The 22,904-nt window shown below is 47.4% G+C and overlaps 9 protein-coding genes across 9 annotated transcripts; 5 read left to right on the top strand and 4 right to left on the bottom strand.

Annotated features, from left to right (window-relative positions):
* Positions 1-145: 145 nt before the first annotated feature.
* On the top strand, positions 146-667 carry LY89DRAFT_596249 (Rhodanese-like protein; the record flags this gene model as incomplete). Its single annotated transcript, XM_018209908.1, has 2 exons — positions 146-283; positions 329-667. 2 exons carry the CDS (start codon positions 146-148, stop codon positions 665-667), a joined length of 477 nt encoding a protein of 158 aa, XP_018064675.1.
* A 146-nt stretch (positions 668-813) lies between these two features.
* On the bottom strand, positions 814-2,066 carry LY89DRAFT_257459 (Yip1-domain-containing protein). Its single transcript, XM_018206249.1, has 3 exons — positions 1,923-2,066; positions 1,385-1,784; positions 814-1,331 (listed from the first exon to the last, which is right to left on the bottom strand). Exons 1-3 carry the CDS (start codon positions 1,965-1,967, stop codon positions 901-903), a joined length of 876 nt encoding a protein of 291 aa, XP_018064674.1. The 5' UTR covers positions 1,968-2,066; the 3' UTR covers positions 814-900.
* Positions 2,067-5,297: 3,231 nt separating this feature from the next.
* Positions 5,298-6,718, bottom strand: LY89DRAFT_596707 (RNA polymerase I-specific transcription initiation factor-like protein rrn7; the record flags this gene model as incomplete). Its single annotated transcript, XM_018209937.1, has 4 exons — positions 5,298-5,710; positions 5,758-5,965; positions 6,018-6,542; positions 6,593-6,718. The coding sequence occupies 4 exons, from the start codon at positions 6,716-6,718 to the stop codon at positions 5,298-5,300; spliced, it is 1,272 nt and encodes a 423-aa protein (XP_018064673.1).
* A 363-nt stretch (positions 6,719-7,081) lies between these two features.
* On the bottom strand, positions 7,082-8,133 carry LY89DRAFT_689597 (eukaryotic translation initiation factor eif-5a). The gene is made up of 4 exons (XM_018215935.1): positions 7,977-8,133; positions 7,639-7,905; positions 7,454-7,586; positions 7,082-7,399 (listed from the first exon to the last, which is right to left on the bottom strand). The coding sequence occupies exons 1-4, from the start codon at positions 7,992-7,994 to the stop codon at positions 7,332-7,334; spliced, it is 486 nt and encodes a 161-aa protein (XP_018064672.1). The 5' UTR covers positions 7,995-8,133; the 3' UTR covers positions 7,082-7,331.
* Positions 8,134-8,281: 148 nt separating this feature from the next.
* On the top strand, positions 8,282-10,644 carry LY89DRAFT_656041 (Vps52-domain-containing protein). The gene is made up of 3 exons (XM_018212363.1): positions 8,282-8,936; positions 8,983-9,380; positions 9,429-10,644. The coding sequence occupies exons 1-3, from the start codon at positions 8,459-8,461 to the stop codon at positions 10,569-10,571; spliced, it is 2,019 nt and encodes a 672-aa protein (XP_018064671.1). The 5' UTR covers positions 8,282-8,458; the 3' UTR covers positions 10,572-10,644.
* On the bottom strand, positions 10,425-12,109 carry LY89DRAFT_710663 (uncharacterized protein). The gene is made up of 3 exons (XM_018217847.1): positions 11,791-12,109; positions 11,595-11,741; positions 10,425-11,538 (listed from the first exon to the last, which is right to left on the bottom strand). The coding sequence occupies exons 1-3, from the start codon at positions 12,002-12,004 to the stop codon at positions 10,658-10,660; spliced, it is 1,242 nt and encodes a 413-aa protein (XP_018064670.1). The 5' UTR covers positions 12,005-12,109; the 3' UTR covers positions 10,425-10,657.
* Positions 12,110-12,618: 509 nt separating this feature from the next.
* On the top strand, positions 12,619-17,015 carry LY89DRAFT_740042 (uncharacterized protein; the record flags this gene model as incomplete). The annotated part of the gene is made up of 4 exons (XM_018220541.1): positions 12,619-12,858; positions 13,047-14,207; positions 14,282-14,784; positions 14,840-17,015. 4 exons carry the CDS (start codon positions 12,619-12,621, stop codon positions 17,013-17,015), a joined length of 4,080 nt encoding a protein of 1,359 aa, XP_018064669.1.
* A 404-nt stretch (positions 17,016-17,419) lies between these two features.
* LY89DRAFT_257363 (uncharacterized protein) lies at positions 17,420-21,243 on the top strand. The gene is made up of 4 exons (XM_018206247.1): positions 17,420-18,136; positions 18,193-18,693; positions 18,743-20,733; positions 20,785-21,243. Exons 1-4 carry the CDS (start codon positions 17,663-17,665, stop codon positions 21,029-21,031), a joined length of 3,213 nt encoding a protein of 1,070 aa, XP_018064668.1. The 5' UTR covers positions 17,420-17,662; the 3' UTR covers positions 21,032-21,243.
* LY89DRAFT_257390 (uncharacterized protein) lies at positions 20,909-21,934 on the top strand. The gene is made up of 2 exons (XM_018206248.1): positions 20,909-21,684; positions 21,763-21,934. The coding sequence occupies exon 1, from the start codon at positions 21,080-21,082 to the stop codon at positions 21,680-21,682; it is 603 nt and encodes a 200-aa protein (XP_018064667.1). The 5' UTR covers positions 20,909-21,079; the 3' UTR covers positions 21,683-21,684; positions 21,763-21,934.
* Positions 21,935-22,904: the final 970 nt, after the last annotated feature.

Here is a 22,904-nt window from a genome sequence, read left to right as displayed (position 1 = left end):
TCGTCACAAAATCCGGGGTAGCTCTCTGCAGCTTCGTAAACTAAACGTCGACCTCTCGACCCCACCAACAGCAACAACACACGCAGCCACAATGCATACCTCACGCATGGCCACATCAATGATCCTCCGGACCTCCAGATCCTCAATGCCGAGATCTACTCGGCAGTTCAGAAACCTGCCCAGGGCGGCAATCCGAGCACAACCTGCAATTACAAAGACAAATCAACAACTACGCTTCTACTCACAACCCGAACGCCCCTCGAAAATCTACACTTTCGAAGAAGTATTCCTCCCTCCCCTGATTACCAAACCTAGCTGACACCCCCAGATCCGCGCTCTCACCAAATCCCCTTCCGCCGACAAAATCCTAATCGATACCCGCGAACCAGGCGAACTCCAAGCAACAGGCACGATTCCGGGCTCCGTCAACATCCCCGTAACGTCCAAACCAGATTCATTCTTCATCACGCCAGAGGAGTTCGAAGATCGATTTGGGTTTGAGCGGCCGGGGAAGGAGACGGAGGTTGTGTTCTATTGTAAGTCGGGGGTGAGGAGCAGGGCGGCGGCGGGACTTGCGAGGCAGGCGGGGTGGGAGAATGTTAGTGAGTATTCGGGGAGCTGGTTGGATTGGGAGAAGAATGGTGGGGAGAGTGAGAAGGTTAGGTGATGTTCAAGATTGGGTGGAGAGATTCGATGAAGGGGAATGTTGAGGCGAAAGAACGACATTTGGCGACCTGTCAATGTTGGAGATGAATGCAGATATCATGGATCGCCATCACAATGGTAGTCAGGACGAATATTCAATCAAGTGCAATGTGCAATTTGGATATCCTTCATTGAAATCATGCTATGTAGGCTTATGCTACAGCTTCCCCATACTCGTACATCCAAGTTTCCTCATTAGAACAGCAAGAACTTCACCATGCTCTCCGCTGGTGTCTCAGCCGGTGTACTTGACTTGGGCTCCTTCGCTACAGGGCTACCATGAGCGAAAAAGAGAATCTTGATCGCAATAGCCAACCCCGCATGAAGACAGACCACCAGAATTAACAACGCTTTGCTAGTCTGCTTGTCTGTCGCACTCAAGACGGGATATAGATTTCGCAGCAAGAAGGCCACGCTCACACCAAACCCAACACCAACGAATATCCAGTTGAGAAGCGTGACTGGAGACCATGAGATAAGAGCAACTGGGATCCAAATCAAATTCGAGTATCCATATAAGGCCCAGCACTCGAGAAGATTGGCAGATTCGCTCCCGAAGTATTTGAGGGCGAGGAAAAGGGCGATGGGAATGACAAGAGTGTAGCCATAGATCAAACCAGCAGCACCTATACCATTATTAGCCGCATGTCGAGAGATAGGTTGAGCCAGGCCAACATACCACTCAAAAGTCTGAAATCATAGACAAAATGCTCTGCGCCTGTCTCCGCCAGATATTTGCTAATAGTTCCACCTAGAAATAGAATAAAGACCACCGTTGTAGCAATCCAGATCGGCCCGTAAAGATCTGGGTTGCCTTCTAGCACATCGAGGAAGTTCGCCCGTGGGTATAAAGCTGCCCAACATCTCGACAGCACAGAGCTGGTATCAACATCGAAGAATTGCGCGTAGAATGAGAGTGTCCATAGAAATCGTTTGGACGAGCCGCTGCTGGCTGTCGCGGGAGGTGGTAAGCCTGGTGAGCTTCCAGGTAGCTTTCGAGCGTTTGAAGGTGCATCTGTGTTGAAGTTCGAGGAGTGGAATTCGAGATCTTCTTGCAAGTCGGTATGGCCAAGATCACCCTGGATCTCTGTCAGTATAAGACTCCAAAATGAAGCTGCTAGAATACAGCGGTATAGAAGGCGGAAATCGTGGTATTCCTTTCAAGTGGGTGATATCCAACTGGACAACAGGGTGAAAATCCTTGTTTGAGTGCTTACCTCCTCATCCACATCAACGACTACATCATATCCAGCTCCAGACATTTTGACTGCTGACTGCTGACTGCTGAACTCCTAAGTCTCCTGTGTCGTGGTTCAGCGCATCAAGTTGATCTGGAGCTTCGGATTCGGACACGCGTGCATCTGATGGCTGATGCGCTAGCGTCGGCTCTTCCCCTGTCATGGTGTTAGAGCTCCCAAAAAGAAATTCAATGTCCAACGTCAACTCAAAGGTTTGGATTCTATAATGGATCTTCTACTGCAGTCCGGCTTCTCATGCCTTGGTCCGACTTTGCTCAAGCTCCAATTCGGAATCTGAGGCTTCGTTCAACTCAATTTGACTCCTTGCATCACGGGAGTGTTCAGGAATTCGTGGAACATTAGCTTCTCGGGCACTCTCTGGTTAGTGCAACGAGGTTTCACAAACTCAAATGGTGGGAGAGTTGAGCCATACTGTATTATTTCATGTTCCATTACTGCTCTATCGGTGAGCTTGTTGAATCCGTGGTGATTGAGTTTGGTTCAAGCTATTCAATTATATATATTCTAGTGAATTATGGTACATAACATTGCAGAATACTTGAGAATTGGACTCTGAAGGTTCGAGAACCTCGACGTTGATATTTTTTGCCATATGTATTATCCTCAGAATCCCACGTTTACTTTCTAGTCCAGGTTGCGTACTTCGACACCAACACGTGGACTCCTCAATCACGATTCCAAACCTTGTTCGCGTATATGAATGATGAGCCTATGGGTCAGACGGGTAGTCCTGAGGACTGCAACAACATGTTTAGTCCTCGGTGTTTTTGGAAGCACTTTATACAAGGTCAACAACCAACGACAGATTCCTCCAGAGGCCAGAAAACCACTGGAAACTTGGGTGGACATTCGCAAGCATTATGGCCTTGGTGAAAAGCCTGTAGAGATGGAGGATCCACCGACTACGACTAGACTAGTGGAAGCTCTGAGAATTGCTGAGGCTGACAGAGCTAAAGAAGCATTTGAGGAGGAGGAGAACCAGGACGATGAAAAGACCACCCATACGTCTTTTACTTCCCAAACGCCAGGAGAGCCGACAAAGCCATGCCTCGCCCACTGATAGATATGGTTTGCGACGAAGCAAATTTCGAGGTTGTACCTGAAGATGTGGAGCATGTCTGTAAGAAAGAAATGGCTCGTCTGGTAGCCATAGAAGAAGAACATCTTAAAGCTGCTCGTGCTGTATTGGCATCTTATTTATCTGACCGCACTTGGGATTGCAAGGAGGCTGAACAGGTTTGGGAGAGGACCATCAAGACGGTCATCGGGCTCATGGAGCTTAGGAGATACCGTGGTGACGATACTCTTGACAAGGGGGTCGACTGGGTGAAACTCATGGAAGGGTATGTGCAAGGATCCGTAAGCTCCGAAAATCTTTCGAAGAAGTACGGTCACGTATGGACATGCCCCAAACTCTGCAAGATTGTAGAAACGATGACAATGCAGAGGCCAAGGCTGTGATGGCAACAGAGAAGGATTTCCAGGAGTGCAAGGATGATGGGACGATCATCCTCAGAGAACTTTACGGGATCATGTCCCGTACAACTTGAGCCCTGCAAGCACAATCACATCTGAAGTAAACATGTCGAGAATACCATTATTGCAATTGACCTAGCGTTGCAAGTCGTGGCAGATTTCTGTTGATGACGATGCACTTGAACAAATGGAAAACTTCAATCACATCGTGGACCAAATCTTTGCCTTGTTCATTGTCCCATTGCGTGCTCATGCTATTGTGAAAAGTACAGCCAGCCGTGCAAAGAAACCATCCACTGAGCATCCACCCTTTCTCTCCAGGCAACCCCAAACGCCAAATGAGCGAACCGTTTACTTTAGCTTCTTCTTTGGTCGGAGTTGGTTGGTGTGGCCGCACTTCTTCTTTCTGCAGTTGGTGGCACGGGGAGGGAGACGGGCCTGTATTTTGTTAGTTCCTGGATTGTGATCTTGGGATTCTAATTGCGTACATAGCACTTTCGGCAGATCATCTTGTCGCAGTTGAACTTGGAGGCAAGAGCCTTGAGCGATGGCTCGATGATACCACCACGCAGACGGAGAACCAAATGAAGGGTCGATTCCTGTAAAATATTCCGTCAGCTTTCCGTTCCATAACCACAACCACAACCGAGTTCTGGCCAGCACATCGCAGTCCACCTCCTTGCCAGATCCCAATCTCTTAGACCCCATTATCGTACCTTTTGGATGTTATAATCGGAGAGGGTACGGCCATCTTCAAGTTGCTTTCCGGCAAAGATCAAACGCTGTTGGTCCGGTGGAATTCCCTCCTTGTCCTGGATCTTGGACTTGACATTGTCGATAGTATCGGAGGACTCGACCTCAAGAGTGATGGTCTTGCCCGTAAGGGTCTTGACGAAGCTGTAGAGTAATTTGTCAGTCTTTTGTTCCTTGGATCTCGATATCGTCGCTACTGGTGGCGGGGTCGTTTTTGAGAGGCTTACATCTGCACTAGAGGAGCAAAAATGTTAGCACAGGTGGAGCAGATAGTAGACTGGGAGAGGGGGCTGATTGAGTCTTACTGTTTGCGATTCTACGTCGTTGTCGTGTTGTCGTGATTTCGGGTTCAAGATCGCGAAATCTTTGTGTGCGGCGGGCTTCGGTAAGCCAAATTCTTTTAGTGGGTTACACGTGACTCGCGTCCTTCTTCGAGCTTCCTTGATTCCTTGATACCAGGGGCTGGTTTAGGACAAATAGAAATAGGGATAAGAGCAGTTGGGCGTCTATGTGGACATTGAAAAAATTCATTGTCATGTTGCAAAAAAAATAATGGGGTATCATGTCAAACTCCAGAACCAGCCAATCCTCGTCCTTGTCAGAACTCCAACTTCCCATACAAGCGAACCAAATTGGAAGAAGCTTCAATATACAGTAATCAAGCCTCTTCCTCTTCCTCTATCATCCCAGACGCATTGTGGCCCAGTTCCCATTTTCTCTCCGCAACAATCCAATGCTCCAACTTGATCTCGTGCTGGAAAACACCTCTAACTAACATTCGTACCGATATTCCTACATTCGAAGCTGCCAGATATTTAGTAATGTTACCCAGTTCAAGGAAGAAATCATACCAGCCAGATCGAAGAATGCCTTCGCCGTTTCAGGAAGCTCTTCAATAGTTCGATAACGTTTGTAAAGCTCGCCCGGACGATTGATTTGACTTTCACCACCGTCATTCATGGGGCTTGATCTCTGAACCAGGAGATTACTTTGGACTTCCTTCAGATGACTGACTCTTTTGACATGATCTGAGTCTACTACAGGTCTCGGTGGCAGGTCCTCAAGTGGAAATAGCTGCAGGAGCTGCTCAGGCACTGCATATTGTTAGCTCGGCCAAACGCTAAAGAGGAGCAATATACCTTTTGCATCTCGATCGTCAATCCATGTCCTCTGATACCATTCAAGGTAATCATCCATCTTCTTCGCGTTCATATTCCAGACATCGGCATCGGTGGCTTTGACTTCTTCTCCTCTTTTAAGGCCTCTTAACGGTGGTTCCCGCATGGTTCTGACCCATGTCGGCCAGTCTATCCTTACCATGGTCGGATCGGTGTCACTCTCAGGAGTTCTATCTATGTCATCGAAAGGATGGCTGAGTTTCGTAGCGATGACGATGAGACTCATCATTTGTATCTCTGGATAAGCCGAGACGCCGTACGACTTTTGGTGGGTGATTGGCCAAGAATAGTCAACGTCGAGTATTTTAGCCAGACGATTTACAGCAGGATATATTTCCACTGTACTCATTAGTAAGTCTTGAAGATACAGCTTGGGTAGTTTTTACCTGGAAGTCCAAGATCCCTGATATGTTTGAAAAGAAGCACTGGAGCATTTAGAGGCGGGCAAACCATCTCAAACTGAACAGCATAAAACCGAATGAGGTCCAGAACTATGCCGTAGAGCGTTGAGACTCTTAGGACAGACTTCATCTCCAGAGCTGCATGAAAGTGCCCGGGCAGTTTGACTCGCATGTCCTTGGGTATTTCTGCGATCTGCATTAAGTCAGCTTATTTGGATCTGAGGGTTTCTCGAGACATGACTTACAGCTCGAGAGTATATGATCTCTTCATGTGTTACCCACTTGTAGACCTCACCAAGGCTTGTAGGCAATCTCATCAGAAGCATAGCAACATAACACAATCCCAGCGTCTCTATCAACCTAGGTAGCCTCTCCTCATTAACCCCACTCCGCCGACTCTTACTTGATGCAAAACTCTTCACTCTTGTCACATCAGTATCGGTGCTTTCACCCTCACTCATAGAACTGAACATTGGTGTTGTCCCAGTTCCAGAACCGTACCCACTCCTATCGTCATTCTTATGCACAAGAGACACTCTCAGCCCCCACAAGTCTCTTACCACAGTCTCCAACTCTTTTGGAAACCCCTTGACATTCACCAGCCAATGGCATTGTTTCCACAGAATCAATTGGTAGCTTTGCAAATAAAGTTTCCTGGCCTCGCTCCCACTGAGCACCGTCTCAACCCTCTCTTTCTCCTCACGCTTCTTTCGAGATTTCTTTCCTTGGGCATTCCAATCATCTTCATCTTGCTGAGTTTGAGTAAATCCCTATACAGGCTTAGTATACGTCCAAAAGGATGAAGCACGTGAACGCAAACTGCTTGCTCATGACCCCGCTGGCAGAATTTCTTTCCGTCTTCGATGTAGAACTTGCGAGCTCGACAACCTTCTTCTGTACAGCTTTCGCCGCGCCGGAAACGTTGATATTCTATGTTATGAGACATCAGGGGAATCTATTGTTACATGGGAGGAAGTTCGGAGGGAAGTCATATTTCATGTTTAATGAGGAAATCTGGTACCGATATTTTTCGTTTACATCATGGCAGCGCCTTGAAAGAGAAAACTTTGACACGGGCGCATCTAGTCTAGCAACCCATATTGTGAATACTTAGACAAGGAGCAACAGTTTCATTGAATTTTTCTATCACAAGTTGTAGGTTGGAGATACAATATAAACTCACGTGCGGTTCATGTCAGAATTTCAAATCACAGCAATTCATTGGCAGTTCAGTTTGTCTTATTTAGAAAGCCATCGATTTCTACGAGATATGCTATCACCATATCCCAAGCATCCACTTTTTGATGACGCCGCTCAATTGTGATGTAGGATCGACGAAACAAAAAGAAGATGGTTCTCGCAAGCCCGGAGAGATATAACCAGTAGAGTAACGTTAGGTGTCCAGATAGTCTCATCGCTTCACAACGACCATTAGAATGCAAGTTCTCCATGCTCCCAGAATCTTCATAAATGACTATCCTCCGAGCTCGTGAACCTGCAAACAAAGAAGATGCCACTGCTGACAACAAGGTCGATGTTGCAAATTTGCTTGGAGGAATCTAACCGCGAGGAGCTTCCTTGGCTTCAATGGCAGCTTGCTCACCCATAGCCGTAAGAACGATAACATCTGATCCTTGTCAGTGAACCATATCAAAATACTTTGTAGAGTGGCAAAACTCACTGGTATCCTTCTCCTCAGTGGTGAAAAGCTTGTCGATCTTCTCTCCAACTTCTCCGTCAGGAACCTTGACATCATCCTTGGTCTCGCCATCATCAGCCATCAAGGAGAGGAAACCATCGTCAGAGACATCGAGCTGTAAAGATTCCGTCAGCGTATACCCATCTACATGTGACAAGATCTCTTACCAATTGATATTCCTTACGGGTGACGTTGGGGACATCCATGTTATGGGTAGATGGGCAAAGTTCTTCGAGCTTCTTGCCGGTGAAGATGTCGATAGCGACAAGATGGACCTTGGCGTGACCGTGCTTGCCAGTCTTGGAGGTAGACATATCAACGATCTTGCAAGGACGGTTCTTGATCACAACGAAGCCGTTCTTCCTCAAGGCAGAGCACTGCATGGGGAACGTGGCAGACGCGCCGGCGTCGACGCTGTCGAACTGGACATCGTGCTATATCGAAGGTGAAGTCAGCGATCATTCGTATGCACTCTTGACTTGGGTAGCATGATTTAACAACTTACCTGAGAGTCGTCCGCCATTTTGCTGATATTGTCAATGTATGTTGTTCAAGTGGCGGGGTTCGTGTGGGGTTGGATTTCGGATTTGGTTGCAAGGTAAGGATGCGAAGGAGGAGATGTCTGCGCGGATGGTGGGTTTGGAGTTGGTAAGGACCAAAGAGAGAATGGAAATTTATGGTGATGGTTTAAGTTCGAAAGAAATTCGATCAGAAGGAGCATTTGGTGGGTGCTACTAGCGACTAATTCTGCCGCCAACCAACTCTTAGAGTTTTCTGCCCATAATGCCAAGGCGGTCTACAAAGCTAGATATGAATTACAGCCTCATGCAACTGTTGGAGAAGTCATTGCAAAGCAAGAGATTTCATATTCATTCACTCGATCTGATGGTCCTCACACGCTACTCACGGTCATGATTCTAGAACAACGGTAGACTGTAGTAGTACAGGAGTTGAGCGTTGTCTCGATGCCACGAGGCAGAGGAGGATATGTGGCTCGACCGATTGTCAGGGCATTCGACGCCTGCAGCAACTCCCTCTGGCTCTCCTCCACCAGCGAACAGGGCATACTCTCCAGCTCCTCGGCGACCTAGTCATCTAGCACCAAGCTCTGCGGCGCAAAGACCTGGGTTTACTCCGCGATCGTCCTCCTTATCCATAAACTCCAACGATTCAACCACATCCTTGTTATCTTCTTCGAGGAAACCCAATGGATCTGGACTCAAGCAATCAGTGACAGCTCCGGAGGTTCCTGATCCCCTGGAAGTTTTAGAGAAATTGCTAGGTCCTGAGGGAAATACTGCCCCAGGACTGACAAACCCGAAAAGTACGGTCAATGGAACAGGAACAGCAGAGGAATATGACGAAGAGGAATTAGATTTTGAAGGACTAAGCCTTCGTGAAGTAGCCTCTAAAACTTTTGTTACAGAGGAAGAAACCGTTTATACCCCTCAGACGACTGAAGAATGTATGTTCAATTCTCTACTTGCTTATACAAAAACTAACTCTTTTAGTTGAAAAGGACATAGCCCAATTCGAAGAGCTACACCGATCAATTCGCGCGTGCGATGATGGTTTAAACTCAGTTGAATCTAATCTAACAAGTTTTCAAAATGATCTGGCAGCAGTTTCCGCAGAGATCGAGACACTTCAGGCCCGGTCCACAGCGCTGAGCATACGGTTAGAAAATCGGAAAATCGTCGAGAATGGTCTAGGCCCTATTGTGGAGGAGATCAGCATCTCTCCGGCTGTGGTCAGGAAGATAGTGGAGGGTACAATCGATGAGGTATGGGTGCGGGCTTTGGCGGAAGTTGAAAAGCGATCAAAAGCTATGGATGCCAAATCAAGAGAGCAAAGGAACATCAAAGGCGTGAACGACTTACGACCCTTGTTGACGAATCTAATCACCAAGGTTAGGATTTGTCGCTCTCCTCACAGGCAATTACTGACAGGTCTTCAGGCTCTAGAAAGGATTCGTGACTTCATGGTCGCCCAGATCAAAGCACTGCGTTCGCCCAATATCAATGCTCAGATCATACAACAGCAGCATTTCGTACGGTACAAGGACCTGTATGGATTTCTCCACAAGCACCACCCCCAACTTGCCGAACAGATAGCTCAGGCTTACATGAACACCATGCGGTGGTACTTTTTAGCTCAATTCACACGGTACGAGAAAGCTCTTGAGAAGATCAAAATCCACGTTATCGATAAGCATGATGTGCTTGGGCAAGATGATGGTTCTCGAAAAGGTACAATTATGTCTGGCGCGAAGACCACTGGCCCACCTCATGATGCTGTCAATCTGGGCCGAAGGATTGATCTTCTGAAAACTTCAAATCAGACAGCTCTGGCTTCTTTTCTTGCAGAGGAAGAGAAGGCTACGCATTACTTGGAATTTCCGTTCCGAAATTTCAATCTTGCTCTAGTTGACAATGCTTCAGCAGAGTACTCATTCCTCACAACATTCTTCTCTCCATCGTTATCCTATTCGGCAATATCGCGGCATTTCAACTATATATTTGAACCAACCTTTTCGCTTGGTCAAAACCTCACCAAATCCTTGATACAAGAAACCTACGATTGCCTGGGTGTGCTTTTGTGCGTAAGATTGAACCAACATTTTGCATTTGAGCTTCAGCGCCGAAAAATACCTGCCGTGGATGGTTATATCAATGGTACTGGGATGTTACTGTGGCCTCGGTTCCAAGTTGTCATGGATCAGCATTGCGACTCGGTCCGGGCCGTAACGAACGGGGTCTCCATTCGAAAGCAATCCGCCTCAGAACAGGCAAAGCAGTCAGCCGCACCACATTTCATGACCCAACGTTTCGGACAATTCATGCAAGGTATCCTAGCTCTCAGCACAGAAGCAGGAGATGATGAACCTGTGTCGTCAAGTTTAACGAGACTTCGCAGCGAGATCGAGGCATTCCTTACAAAGATGGGGAAAAGCATCGGAGATGCGAGGAAAAGAGAGAGGTTTCTTTACAACAATTATTCGTTGATCCTCACAATTATTGGGGACCTTGAAGGCAAGCTAGCAATAGAGCAGCAAGAGCATTTCGAGGTACTAAAAAAGGCGTTTGGAGATTCGGCATGACGGTCCACGGAATAGGTTGTATAAGTACGTTGATAGAATGAATTTATCTGCTAAATACTATATACACATGAGCTGAGTTAGTGTATTCAATGTCCTTGGTAGCCCACCCACTGTCTCCAAAACGCCCCCAAAAGTACTCCAGACGGCCCCGACTTTCGCAGCCAAAATGATAGGACTCCTACAAATACAGCAATTCCGATCGCTCGGGCAGGCTTTCTATATTTCCAGGCCAACTTCATACCTCTTTCGCGCCGATCCGCCCATTCTATTTCCTTTACTTGCTTCTTGAAGAACGTTTCCCCATCATTCAATGATTGTTTCATCGTCTGATCATGCCACCGAGCAGTCTTCAGCACACTGGATCGTGATATAGAGCGCCACGTTCTTAATGATTCAGGTGGCTGCTTTTCGAATAGTTTCATTGTATTCGTGATCAAAGTCTCGATATCCAAAGGCTTCGGCAGCTTAGATAGGATCGAATGGAGCATTTCCGGCTCATCTGCAGGGGTTTCGAATAGCTCATCTGAGCGCTGAAGGACAATCTGCGCAAACATGTATGCAGAGAAGACAGCCTCACGTGCTAGCAGAACATCAAATAGTCGTGCTATATCTCCATACTCTTGGATATCATGTGCGTACATTGTTAATGTCCCTGATAATGCGAAAAAGGGCTGTGTTGCTGATAGATGTGCCCATAACTTTGGATGAACCGCGTGTATAATCGACGGTATCAGGTGTAGTTGAGCCAAAGCTTGCGCGAACGTAGGTAGCATAAAATCTCTTATACGCAAGGCTGATAGTCGTGCTACAGCAGGTGCACGGCTACGTGGCTCTAGAACCAAGAGAAACACCTGGCAGATATCATGATAGCCTTGAAAGTATGATAGATATGGTTGCCGGCGTAGTACCTCTGTTATAAGGTCGGAGAGCTCTGCTTTTCGACGATCGAGATCTTTGGGAGATTGGTCTGTGCGAATCTATCAGCTCCAGGTGAGATGTGACCATATAGTCGCCTTGACGTACCGCTTGGATAGTATATAAAGGACCTGTCAACATCCAACCGCACCTGGTCCTCATCGCGATGCTGCGGCAACTTTTTCCAGCTGTCGGCATCCTCGATTTCTTCCTTCACATCGGCATCGTGGCTTGCATAACCAAGGAGAAGCGGCCCTGTAACGGTCAGTCATCGGTCAAAGGAGCTTCCCATGGTAGTACGAACATGCCTGACGTCGAACCTCGTCCGAGACCAAGCCGCCTTCAGAAATGGCCAGCCTCCTCAGTGTTTCTATATCTCTTTCTTTGCACGCTTCTAGGATCTTCGCAGCTTTCGCATTGCGACTCTCATGCTCCAGAGATGGTGACGAGGTCCGTGAGCTTGCTTCCAACTTTTCCTTTTCGTTTTTTTCGTCGGAATGTCTTCCATCGGGCTCCATTTCAAGGACAGCGGTCCATGAAAATGCTCTTCATCGCAGTGCGAAAGGGAGATTGCCAGGTCTGATATTTATGGGTTGTCGAAGGGCAGTTGCTTGTTAGCTGGCACCTTCGATTAAGTTTAGCGTGCTTCTCCTGCAGCCTGCTCCCTAAATGTCCCATGTGTTGAAGGAAATCGACAGGTCAATTTACCATTTCAAAACGCCGCAGTCACCAGTGCTGACAGATAGTCATGATCTCCCCATGAGTCGCTTTGGCTTCTTGGAAGTCTCTGATGATCGAGGTGATCGGAAGAAATACGCTCAACATTCAGCGCAGTTTTGTCTCTAGCTTTGGGCACACGACAGCCTCGGACAACGAGGCTAAGATTTTATCGACCACTACCCGACGAGGCTGATTTTGGCACGCGTCTCGCCATAGCAAACGTCTGTTCGGCTTCTTCTTTGCTCTCCAATTTTCTTCTCTCCCCAGACAAGAGCCACCCGACATCTAGGACGCGGAAGAAACCATCTCCTGAGCCGGAATTGTCTCTCTGCTGTTTTTCACAGATCTTGTGCTACCTACCCTCCGGAAATCTAGTTGACTAGATGGGAATACACTGACCCGATCTGCCACCATGGCTTTCGAAAGCAGCACTCTTGTCAACGGAGCGTGGACAACTCGAACCTTTGACGTTAACACTGCCCTACGGCATTTCGACCAGCAAGACAAGGACAACGCTGCAAACCAGATGGCTATTGAAACGACTCCAAAACTAGGACTGTTGACCCAAACCGTTGTTCGGAGCCCACTGGTCCACTGGATACTCCCCGTTAGGTTGAGGGACAACAGAATTCATGATGTTGCTTTCATTGGGGTAAGAACAGTCTTTTTTTGTTTGGTGGAGCTACAGGCTATTTTATTCATGCTTCAGTTGCTTGTTTTACTTTTCTGTCTGTCCTGTTTCCTTTTACCATTTGACCCTCACCACCAGATCGTCAATACTTGTCGGCCTCTGAGATATAAAAAAACCCCTCTCACCTAGGTGGATACTAATTCCTACAGGATGACTTCGTCCAGATCAAGGAACTTAGATCCGATGGACTCCTCTGGGACGTCATCCGCAAAGAAGATTTTGGTGCTCGCATCCGAAATGCTGCAGTGATCGGTTCCGTGACCGCATACGAGCAAGATCCAGATGCCATGGTTGATACAACTCAAGTCAAATCTGAGGGCGATGCGTCAGATACAGGCCAGCCAGCTTCATCCTACAAGTCAGAATCTTCCGCAACCTCAAGCAGACTACCACCCCAATTCCTGGTACTGCAACTCGAAACCGGAGATACCATCTTCTTGATGTTGCAGACGAATGGTTCAGGACAACCTCGATTCGTTGCAAGTACATACAGGGTATCGAAGGCAATGCTCAGATGCCAGCCAGGCGTACACATAGCTGTGGATCCCTCTTCGCGTTATATGGCTGTGGGATGCTCCGAAGGAACGTTTGCTATCTATAAGCTACAAACCAGGGCCACTCTCAAGCAGCAATTCTCGGAAGGCAAAAAACTACAGCATATCTCTCAAGAGATGCATATGCCGGCTGAAGACTCCATACTGCAATTGCAATTCTTGTACCCTCCACCAGGAAATGATTGCCAAGATTGTATCATATTGGTGGCTTTAGTGATCAGGAAGCATAAAACGAGAATACTTGTGTACGAATGGGACGCTGGGGATGCTATTACGAGGATCAAACCAAAGAGTATCAAAGGCCATCTACTTGACGACCAACGCCAGATGCCGCTACTGTTAATTCCGTTGGTGATCAGGTCGTCATTTGTCTTGGTTTATGAGGACTTCATGGCTGTTTGTGAAGGCATGGTGTCAAACACTCCAAAGTTCACGATTAACTCCTTCCACCCAGACTATAATGAGTCTACCCCTTTTCACAATGGTGTAGGCAGCCCATTATGGACATCCTGGGCTCGTCCTTTTCGCCACAAAATATTTCTGGAGCATTCGGACAACATTTTCGTCGCGCGCGAAGATGGTTTGATCAAACTTCTCCACTTCAACAACGGATTAAATATCGAACATAACAACATTGGCCAATTCTTTGCAAATTGTGGTACTTCATTTGCAAGCCTTGAATTCGAAGCGTCCGACCATAAATCCGGCGACCTTCTCGTTATGGGAGGCGATGGTTGTTCTGGGGGCACATATCTAGTCAGTATATGGAGCAACATTTGATTTATCTTATCCACCATGGAAACGTTCAGCTGCTAACACATTAACAATAGCTTCAAGCGAGAAAGTTGCCAATCCTGACAGAACCTATACAAAATTGGACACCAGCACAAGATATTGTAACGACTTATGTCTCTAAAACTACAAAGGCCTATACCAACGGAAATAAGTTTCGTGCCAAGGAAGTAATTCCCAACCCCGATCAGATATTTGTCTGTGCCGGCAAAGGAATAAAAGCGACCATCACCGAAATCAGGCAAGGACTTGAGGCAAGAATCGGACTAGAAACCGAGTACGACACACCCGTCTTGAAGGTATGGGCACTGCCTTCGGATTTTGAAGAAGTTGAAGATTACGATGCATCTCTGTTTCTCCTTTCATTGGGAGATGCTTCAGCAGTCCTTACTCTCTCTGGTGATGCGTCAGACATAGGGGAGCTCGACGAGTCGTGTACCAAGTTCAATTTGCGCAGCCGGACTATCGTAGTCACTGCTCTCAAAAATTTGATTGTGCAAGTGACTGAGAAGGCTATCCGTGTGATAGGCGGTGATTTCCTGTAAGTTTTTGGTCTAAACAGCCTCATCTTCCAAGTTTCTACTAAATTGGTATAGGCGCGACTACAAAGTATGTGATTTGCCAGGAATTGTTGGAACCAACATAGACAATGCTGCTCTCAATGAGAAGGTAGTCATTTTCACAACCTATGTTGGTAATTCCGTTCACCTACAAGTTCTGGAGCATGGATTATTTGCTGCTGACATGGACCTCGACGAGAGCACGACAGTGCGAACATTATGCACAACGTCCACCAATATCACAAGTCTTTTAGTTGGTGAAATATCACAGACTCAATTCGCTATCGCAGCAGAATGGTCTGAAAGTTCTCTCCGCTTGACTTTTCAGTCCATACAAGGTGAAAAGAATCACAACATAGACCTTCTAGATACTTTCGCAGACTTCCGTACACGACTTGACGCAGTGGCTAGCCTTGCAATGATTTCTAGGCACGAAGACACTATCCTACTACTGTGCGGAACTCGAAATGGGTTTCTGATTACCCTTGCAATTTCTACAAGGACCTTCGAGATTGCTGAGAAGAGGATCGATCGTATTGGTGCTACATCAGTGATCTTAACAGCTGATGAGCACCCCAATCGAGAGAACTCATTCTTCATCAGCTGCGACGGCAAGTTGCACTACTTACAACCAGTCTTGACTGGACATACAGGAAGTTCAACCAGAACTTGGTGCAAGCAGGCACACTCGATTCACCAGATCTGGCTCAGTGATGCTGCTGACCCTAGCCTTCGTCAGCCAAGTATAACCACTTTCGCGCAACTTCGTCAAAGCACATCTCCAACTTCCAGACTCAATGAAAGTCTCCTGTTAGTATCCGGATCTACACTGTTCTTGGCAGACCTGAGTATTCAGCCAAAGGTTGTACCTCGACATATCCTGATTGGAGGTACCCCTACACGCTTGCTGTACTCACATTCTCTCAACGCTCTCGTTGTGGGGATGACGATTGATGGAAAATCCACTCTTAAGTTCATGGATCCCGAGACCGGCGAAGATCTATCTCAGGCCGTTGCTCGAGATACCCACCTTCCCGTCGAATTCATCGCAGGTTTAGGCCACCTAAACGAGAGAATTTTCCGTCTCTTTGAGTGGGCCTACGTCAAAGACCACAAGACTTGGAACTACATCATTGTAGCTACTAATCAAGGTCGGGTTTTGATTATCACTGCTCAAGTTTCGGACGACGATACAAACGGCAATACAACAGGCAAATCACGCCCCAGAATAAAGTACTACGCAAGACACAGGTTCAGGAGTACGGACCCTGTGTACTCGGTGGCTGGATTCCCCGAGGGTCTCCTCTGGTGTGCTGGGACGAAGATTTACTGCGAAGTGCTTGACCAGACGGAGAAGAGATTTGTAAGAACCACAGAATATGATCTTCCATCTCCAGCGATCAACATGGAATACTCTGATGGAACTATATACGCTTTAACCGAGAGTCATTCCTTGGAGATGCTCACCTTGGATCTCAATGAGGATGAAGGGTCAATGATAGTCCGTACACATGGTGATCAACTCACTCGCGATGGATTGCATCATACTGAACTCCAGACATATCAACAAACGCCATTGCACTTGGTTTCTGACAAGTCATGCTCTTTGGTTGGCTTATGGCCCATTACCAACACTAAAGCTGATACTCTCGATACGGTATTCGAAGCTGAGCTTGCACATTCGATCGTGCGTTTCCGCTCTGCAAAGTGCCGGCCAATCTGGGATGACAGCTGGGTTGTGTCTGCTGAGAACGAGACAGTAAACGACTCCAGAAGCAACGGATATCCTTCATCACAAATGAATCAGCCAGAAACACTCGGTTTGTCCATCATGGGATCGCTAAGCCATTTCACTGTCCTCCAACTGCAGACCTGGAACTATCTAAGATTCCTAACGGACCTAGCCATCAGATCACCTGTCGTTTGCGAGTTCACCCACAAGGATACTCCGCTTCCGCTAGGTTCTGTTTTTCAACCTAAGCTTAGAATGCATATCGACGGTGATATTCTGAAGCGTTGTTTAGTAGGTCGCCACCTTGAGGAGCTTCTTCTCATAGGTCAGGATACACCAGAAGCTACTATGCTCTTTGACAGGTTCTGCAATGTTCTTCGGGGGCATCATGGTGTCAACTTTGTGGAGAATGCACATCCAGAGGAGTATCTCGAACAGGCTTATGCAGATCTGAACTACTTTCTGCGCCCTGTCATGTAGTTTTTAGTGTAGGTTTGACGAATGTAGTACAAGCCACTTCCCTTATACGTAGTACTAGCCACCTGAGTCGAATGGGACTCCATGGTTGTGAAAGGAAGCACATCTCTGTCACGTAGAATAGATAATGAAAGCCTTTTCATAACTGTCTTTGACACAAAAAATTGTATAATCCAGTGAATCTGTAAATCTATGCCTAACCTTGTGCAGAACTTCTTCATTAACGACTAAGTATTGGATCGTAGTAATGAACACTGACTAACTGTAAATTACATGAACTCTTTCGTCTTTAGTCGTTAAGGAAGGAAGGAGTGAGGGCGAGGGGTCCTCGGTGCACGGACCAGGCTCGCTTCGGGATCGCCTACTGCGGGGCATCGCATCTTGAATCTTGGAGCAATTCCACAAAACTTTCGTCCGTGGAGGCAAATTCCAATAATTGTCACACAAACAATCTGCCACTCATCCGACAGAACTGGAGTCTGATATTATTCTATTGGGCTTATTCTAATGAGTCAGACCTGCGTTGAGCGCTACTGAACCGAACACCTTGCCACACCACTGCAGGCAGATTTGTACAAAACTCATCGCGTTCTTATTACTCACGATCTCTTCTCCAAGCCGCTCGTTTTCGCACCTTTCAAAAATTCAAAATGCCTCCCAAGAAGAAGAACAATAAGAAGGCGAATGACGACTGGGAAGCCGATCTAGGAGAGACGCCTGCAGCAGCTGCTGTCCCCACGCAAGAAAGCAACGATACCCCCGCCGAGGCAGATGCGGAGGAGGAGTTCCCAGCTGGAGGCCTTATGGCTATGATGCGGAAGCGCGATAAGAAGAAGAAAAAGGGAAAGCAAGACGAGGACTTTGTCGAAGGGGAGGATCCAACACCTGCGGAGGAGACACCCGATCTGTCCGAGAAGGCACCAGTGGAGGCATCAATAGATGATGAGTTCGCGCTACCAGACAAGAAGGGCAAAGGGAAGGGTGCGACTAAGCCTGCTCCAAAGGCAGAAGAGGAAGATGCTGAGGGTGGAGACGAAGAGCGTGGCGCGGATGGCAAGGTGTTTACGAAGGCACAAAAGGAGAAGCTAAAGAAGGAGCGTGAGAAGCAACGGAAGAAGGAAAATGTGAGTTCAAAGACTTTATTTGGGTCTATTAGGGTCTCTGACTTGTTCGTGTACAGGCTGCCAAGAAGAAGACAACAGGACCAGCTGCCAAAGCGACCCCAGAACCAGTGAAGGCTGCTGAGGTAAAAGCCGAAGAACCAACAGCTGTAAAGCCAGTTGCCGGTGGCAAGGGGAAGAAGTTACCACCAGCTCTTGCCAAGCTTCAAGCACAACAAGAGGAACTCAAGCGGCGCGAAGAGGAGAAAGCTCGACTTATTGCTGAGGAGAAGGCTAGACTTGAGGAGATAGAGAGACAAGAAGCAGAGGAGGAGAAGCGAAAAGAAGAGGCAAAAGCACTCAAGAAGCAAAAGGAGAAGGAGAAGGTTGAGCAACAAAAGAAAGATGGCACATATCTCACAAAGGCTCAGAGAGAGGAGAAGCTTAGAAATGAAATGAAGTTAAAGCAGATGCTTGCTTCAGGTGTGAAAGTTGGTGGTCTAGATGGAGAACCAAAGAAGAAGCCCACGTATGACAATAAGAAGAAGAAAGGAGGTAGGAAGAACCCAGATGAGATCAAGGTATGATTCAGCGAGCCCTGCAGTCTAAGCGAAATCTAATGGTTTCTAGGCCGATGAGGAGAAAGCACTAGCTGAGGCAGCCGAGCGAGCAAAGCAAGAAGCCGAACGTAAATTAGCCGAAGCTGCTGTAAAGGCAGAGAAGGAGGCTGCTGAAGCAGCGGCTGCTAAGGCAGCTGAGGAAAGTGAGCCAGAAGATGATTGGGAGGCTGCGGCTGCCGAAAGCGAAGATGATGTGAAGGAGAGCTGGGACGCTGACTCTGAAGAGGAACGAGAGAAAGCCGCCGCCAAGAAAGCTGCAGCTCCTGCGAATGGCCAAGCTATTCCAGTGCGTAGTAAACAAGAAGAAGAGTCCGAAGAAGAGTCCGAAGAAGAAGAGTCCTCTGACGATGAGGAGACGACGGCACGACAAGCCGCTGAAGCTCAACGCAAGAAGGAAGCTGCAGACAGACGTGAGAAGGCACATCAAGCCGCAATGGCAGCACGATCCAAGGATAATTTACGGTCACCTATCTGCTGTATTCTTGGCCACGTCGATACCGGAAAGACAAAACTGTTGGACAAGATTCGACAAACCAATGTGCAAGAAGGCGAAGCTGGAGGTATCACACAGCAAATTGGTGCTACCTATTTCCCTGTTGAAGCAATCAAGCAGAAGACCCAAGTCGTCAACCGAGATGGCAGTTTCGACTACAAAGTTCCCGGTCTGTTGGTCATTGACACTCCTGGTCACGAGTCCTTCTCCAATCTCCGCTCTCGTGGTTCGTCTCTGTGTAATATTGCCATCTTGGTGGTCGATATCATGCACGGACTGGAACCACAGACTCTAGAATCGATGAAGCTACTGCGAGACCGAAAGACACCTTTCATTGTCGCATTAAACAAGATTGATCGTCTCTATGGCTGGAAGAAGGTAGACAACAATGGTTTCCAGGAGAGTTTGGCACTTCAGAACAAGGGTGTACAGAATGAGTTCGCAAAGCGACTGGAAGAGACTAAGGTTGCCTTTGCAGAGCAAGGTTTCAACTCTGAGCTCTACTACGAGAACAAGTCCATGGCCAAATTCGTCTCTCTTGTACCCACATCCGCTCATACCGGAGAAGGTATCCCTGATATGCTCAAGCTGATTCTACAACTTACCCAAGAGAGAATGGTCGGATCCTTAATGTACCTCTCAGAAGTTCAAGCAACGGTACTCGAAGTTAAGGCTATTGAAGGTTTCGGTATGACCATTGATGTTATTCTCTCCAATGGTATCCTTCGAGAGGGAGATCGCATCGTTCTTTGCGGTGTAGAAGGTGCTATCACGACAAACATCAGAGCTCTCCTCACTCCTGCGCCATTGAAGGAACTTCGACTGAAGTCGGCATATGTCCACAACAAGGAGGTCAAGGCAGCACTAGGTGTCAAGATTAGTGCTCCTAACCTTGAAGGCGCTATCGCTGGTTCCAGACTGATGGTCGTCGGCCCCGATGACGACGAGTCAGATATCGAAGAAGAGGTCCTTTCTGATCTTGGTGCACTTTTCAAACGTGTTGAGAAATCTGGAAGAGGTGTCACTGTACAAGCCTCAACCCTTGGATCTCTCGAGGCCTTGCTCGATTTCTTGAAGGTCTCCAAGATTCCGGTAGCAAACGTTGGCATTGGTCCAGTCTACAAGCGAGACGTGATGAACTGCGGTACTATGCTTGAGAAGAACAAGGAGTACGCTGTCATGCTCTGTTTCGATGTCAAGATTGACAAAGAGGCACAACTTTACGCTGATGAGCAAGGTATCAAGATCTTCACTGCTGACATCATTTACCATCTCTTTGATGCCTTCACCAAGCACATGGCGCTTATCGCAGAGAAGAAGAAGGAAGAGTCCAAGCTCGACGCCGTGTTCCCCTGTGTTCTCAATACTGTCGCTGTGTTCAACAAGACTGGTCCTATCGTCATCGGTGTCGATGTCGTCGAAGGTAATTTGCGTATGCACACTCCGATTGCAGCAGTCAAGCAGAATGCAGTGACTGGTGTCAAAGAGATTATCAGCTTAGGCAGAGTGTAAGTTTCTTCTCTTTGAAGATTTCAACATCAACCACTAACATCTTACAGTACCAGCATTGAGCGTGATCACAAGCAAGTCCAGATCTGTAAGAAGGGCCAACCATCCGTGGCAGTCAAGATTGAGATGGGCGGCCATCAACCCACTTACGGACGACATCTCGAGGACAAAGATTCGCTTTACTCGCTCATTTCTCGGAAGAGTATTGATACCCTTAAGGAGTTCTATAGGTCAGACGTCAGCAATGATGAATGGTTACTCATCAAGAAGCTGAAGCCGCTATTTGACATTCCTTAGGTGGTATCTCGGCTTATGGGGTTGATGACGTTGGGCAGGTAATGCGTGATGATTGATGGGGTGGGGCGGGGGAGTTTGTATTGCATAGCATTTGGACGACAGATCATTTTTCTTCGTGCCTTCCTCGTGTTGGATTGTTTAGCATTGCATGGCATTGCAAAAGTTGTAGATAGAACAGAATACAAAAACTACAATATCCTTAAGCCACCTAGGCCACGATCGATACTGCTGAAGGGAGCTGTGGCTGAAAATGCGTTGTCACGTGGGCTGCTGCCTTGTATCTCACTGCAATGTTTTCTCAACCCCGCCCCGCACTTCCGCACTGCAAAGGATCGAGAGCGAGGCGGATACCAGAATAAAATCCTATGTCGATTGTGGAAGATGGCATCATGGCAGGCAATGAAAGTCCCAGAGCTTAGAGCCGAATTAAAGCATCGAGACCTGCCTCACAAGGGCGTCAAAGCCACTCTAACCGCACGACTCAAACATACAGACGGACTTCCCTTGAATTATGAAGACAGGAAAACCCATTACGAGCTAAAATTGAAAGAGTTTCAAGCCGAACCTATAGCTAACGTTGCGCCGTTCCCTTATTTCAATAAATTTCCCCTGGAGATACAGAGACTTATCGTAAGAACTCATCCTGGCTAAATGTCCGTTTTGCTGTATGACGTTCCCACCGAACGTGAAATCATTTCCAACTCCAGAGAGCCTGTGCTAATCTTCTGTAGTGGGAATTCTCCCTGCCTGCTCCAAGAGTCATAAGATACCCGAATGGGGGAGTGATTTGTGAACATCGACTCTACCTCCCGAAAGATCATCAGCCTCCAAATCCAGCTGCATTAAGCACGTGTCGAGAATCAAGAGCCGCCGCACTGAAGAGATACAAGCTCTGTTTCGGTACAACCAATGTCTACGCTGATCTGCCTGGTGGCGATATTCTCCATCTCAATGATCCATTCATTGCCTGGGAATGGGATCAATATACGCAACGCGGAAGACGACGAAGTCTACCAGTTCATAAGATATTGTGTGCAGACGTGGCGAAAGATTTGGAAGCCGTGAAGCATATTATTCTACCGACTTCGTACTGGCGTCGACCTTCTGCGCCGATCGGTGTCGCTGTTCAAGATGGGAGGGACACGAGGAACAGACTGAGGAGATTGAAGAGTTTGAAAAGAGTGTCTCTGGCTGCTGATCCTGATATTGACCACGTGTTTGCCGGGTATAGTCACGTTCCAGATCCTTTCTTCGAAAAGCCGCAAAGATCTCTGGGTCCAGACACCTGCTCGACGGAATCCTCCGACTTTCTCAAGCAGTACGATGATGACCCTCATCGAGAGACATTTGCTGAATGGAGGGAGAGGAGGAAGAGAATCCTTGGAGACAAAGATGCGATTCGCTTCATTGGTGGATACGAACTTTGTCATTTACAGAAGACTGATATTGAGCAAGGCATCCCGGAAATCAGGGTTGTGAAGCTCAAGAATATTCCATACTTGCCGAGAAGGGTTGAGGAGAATAATCGTGGGTATCCTTACGAGTGGTGTTGCGATCGAAAGACTCCTGAGGAAGAGGCAAATGCGCCAAGGACGAATGCTCGAGATGGTCTCAGGAAGTCGGTCGGAGTGCAGAGATGATTTTGGGGCTATTACCTAATGTCGTCGCTTGCAAGTTCTATATGTAAGCTTTATTATCAAGCAAGAACTATGCAAGTTTTGTTTGCTAGTACAGTACCTTGCGAGATATTTGTACAGCACAACTCTGATACGAAATATCTTCAGCTGGAAGGAGATACAGGCGCGCAACTTTTCGATCTGTGTCCTCCCGTCTGACTTTAAGCTAATTGTTCCCTTCGTCGTATCTACGTTTT

This window comes from Mollisia scopiformis, assembly GCF_001500285.1.
Source record: "Mollisia scopiformis unplaced genomic scaffold LY89scaffold_26, whole genome shotgun sequence".
Lineage (NCBI taxonomy): Eukaryota > Fungi > Ascomycota > Leotiomycetes > Helotiales > Mollisiaceae > Mollisia > Mollisia scopiformis.
The sequence above is the reverse complement of the archived record's forward strand: the minus strand, read 5'-3'. Positions and strand labels throughout refer to the sequence as shown.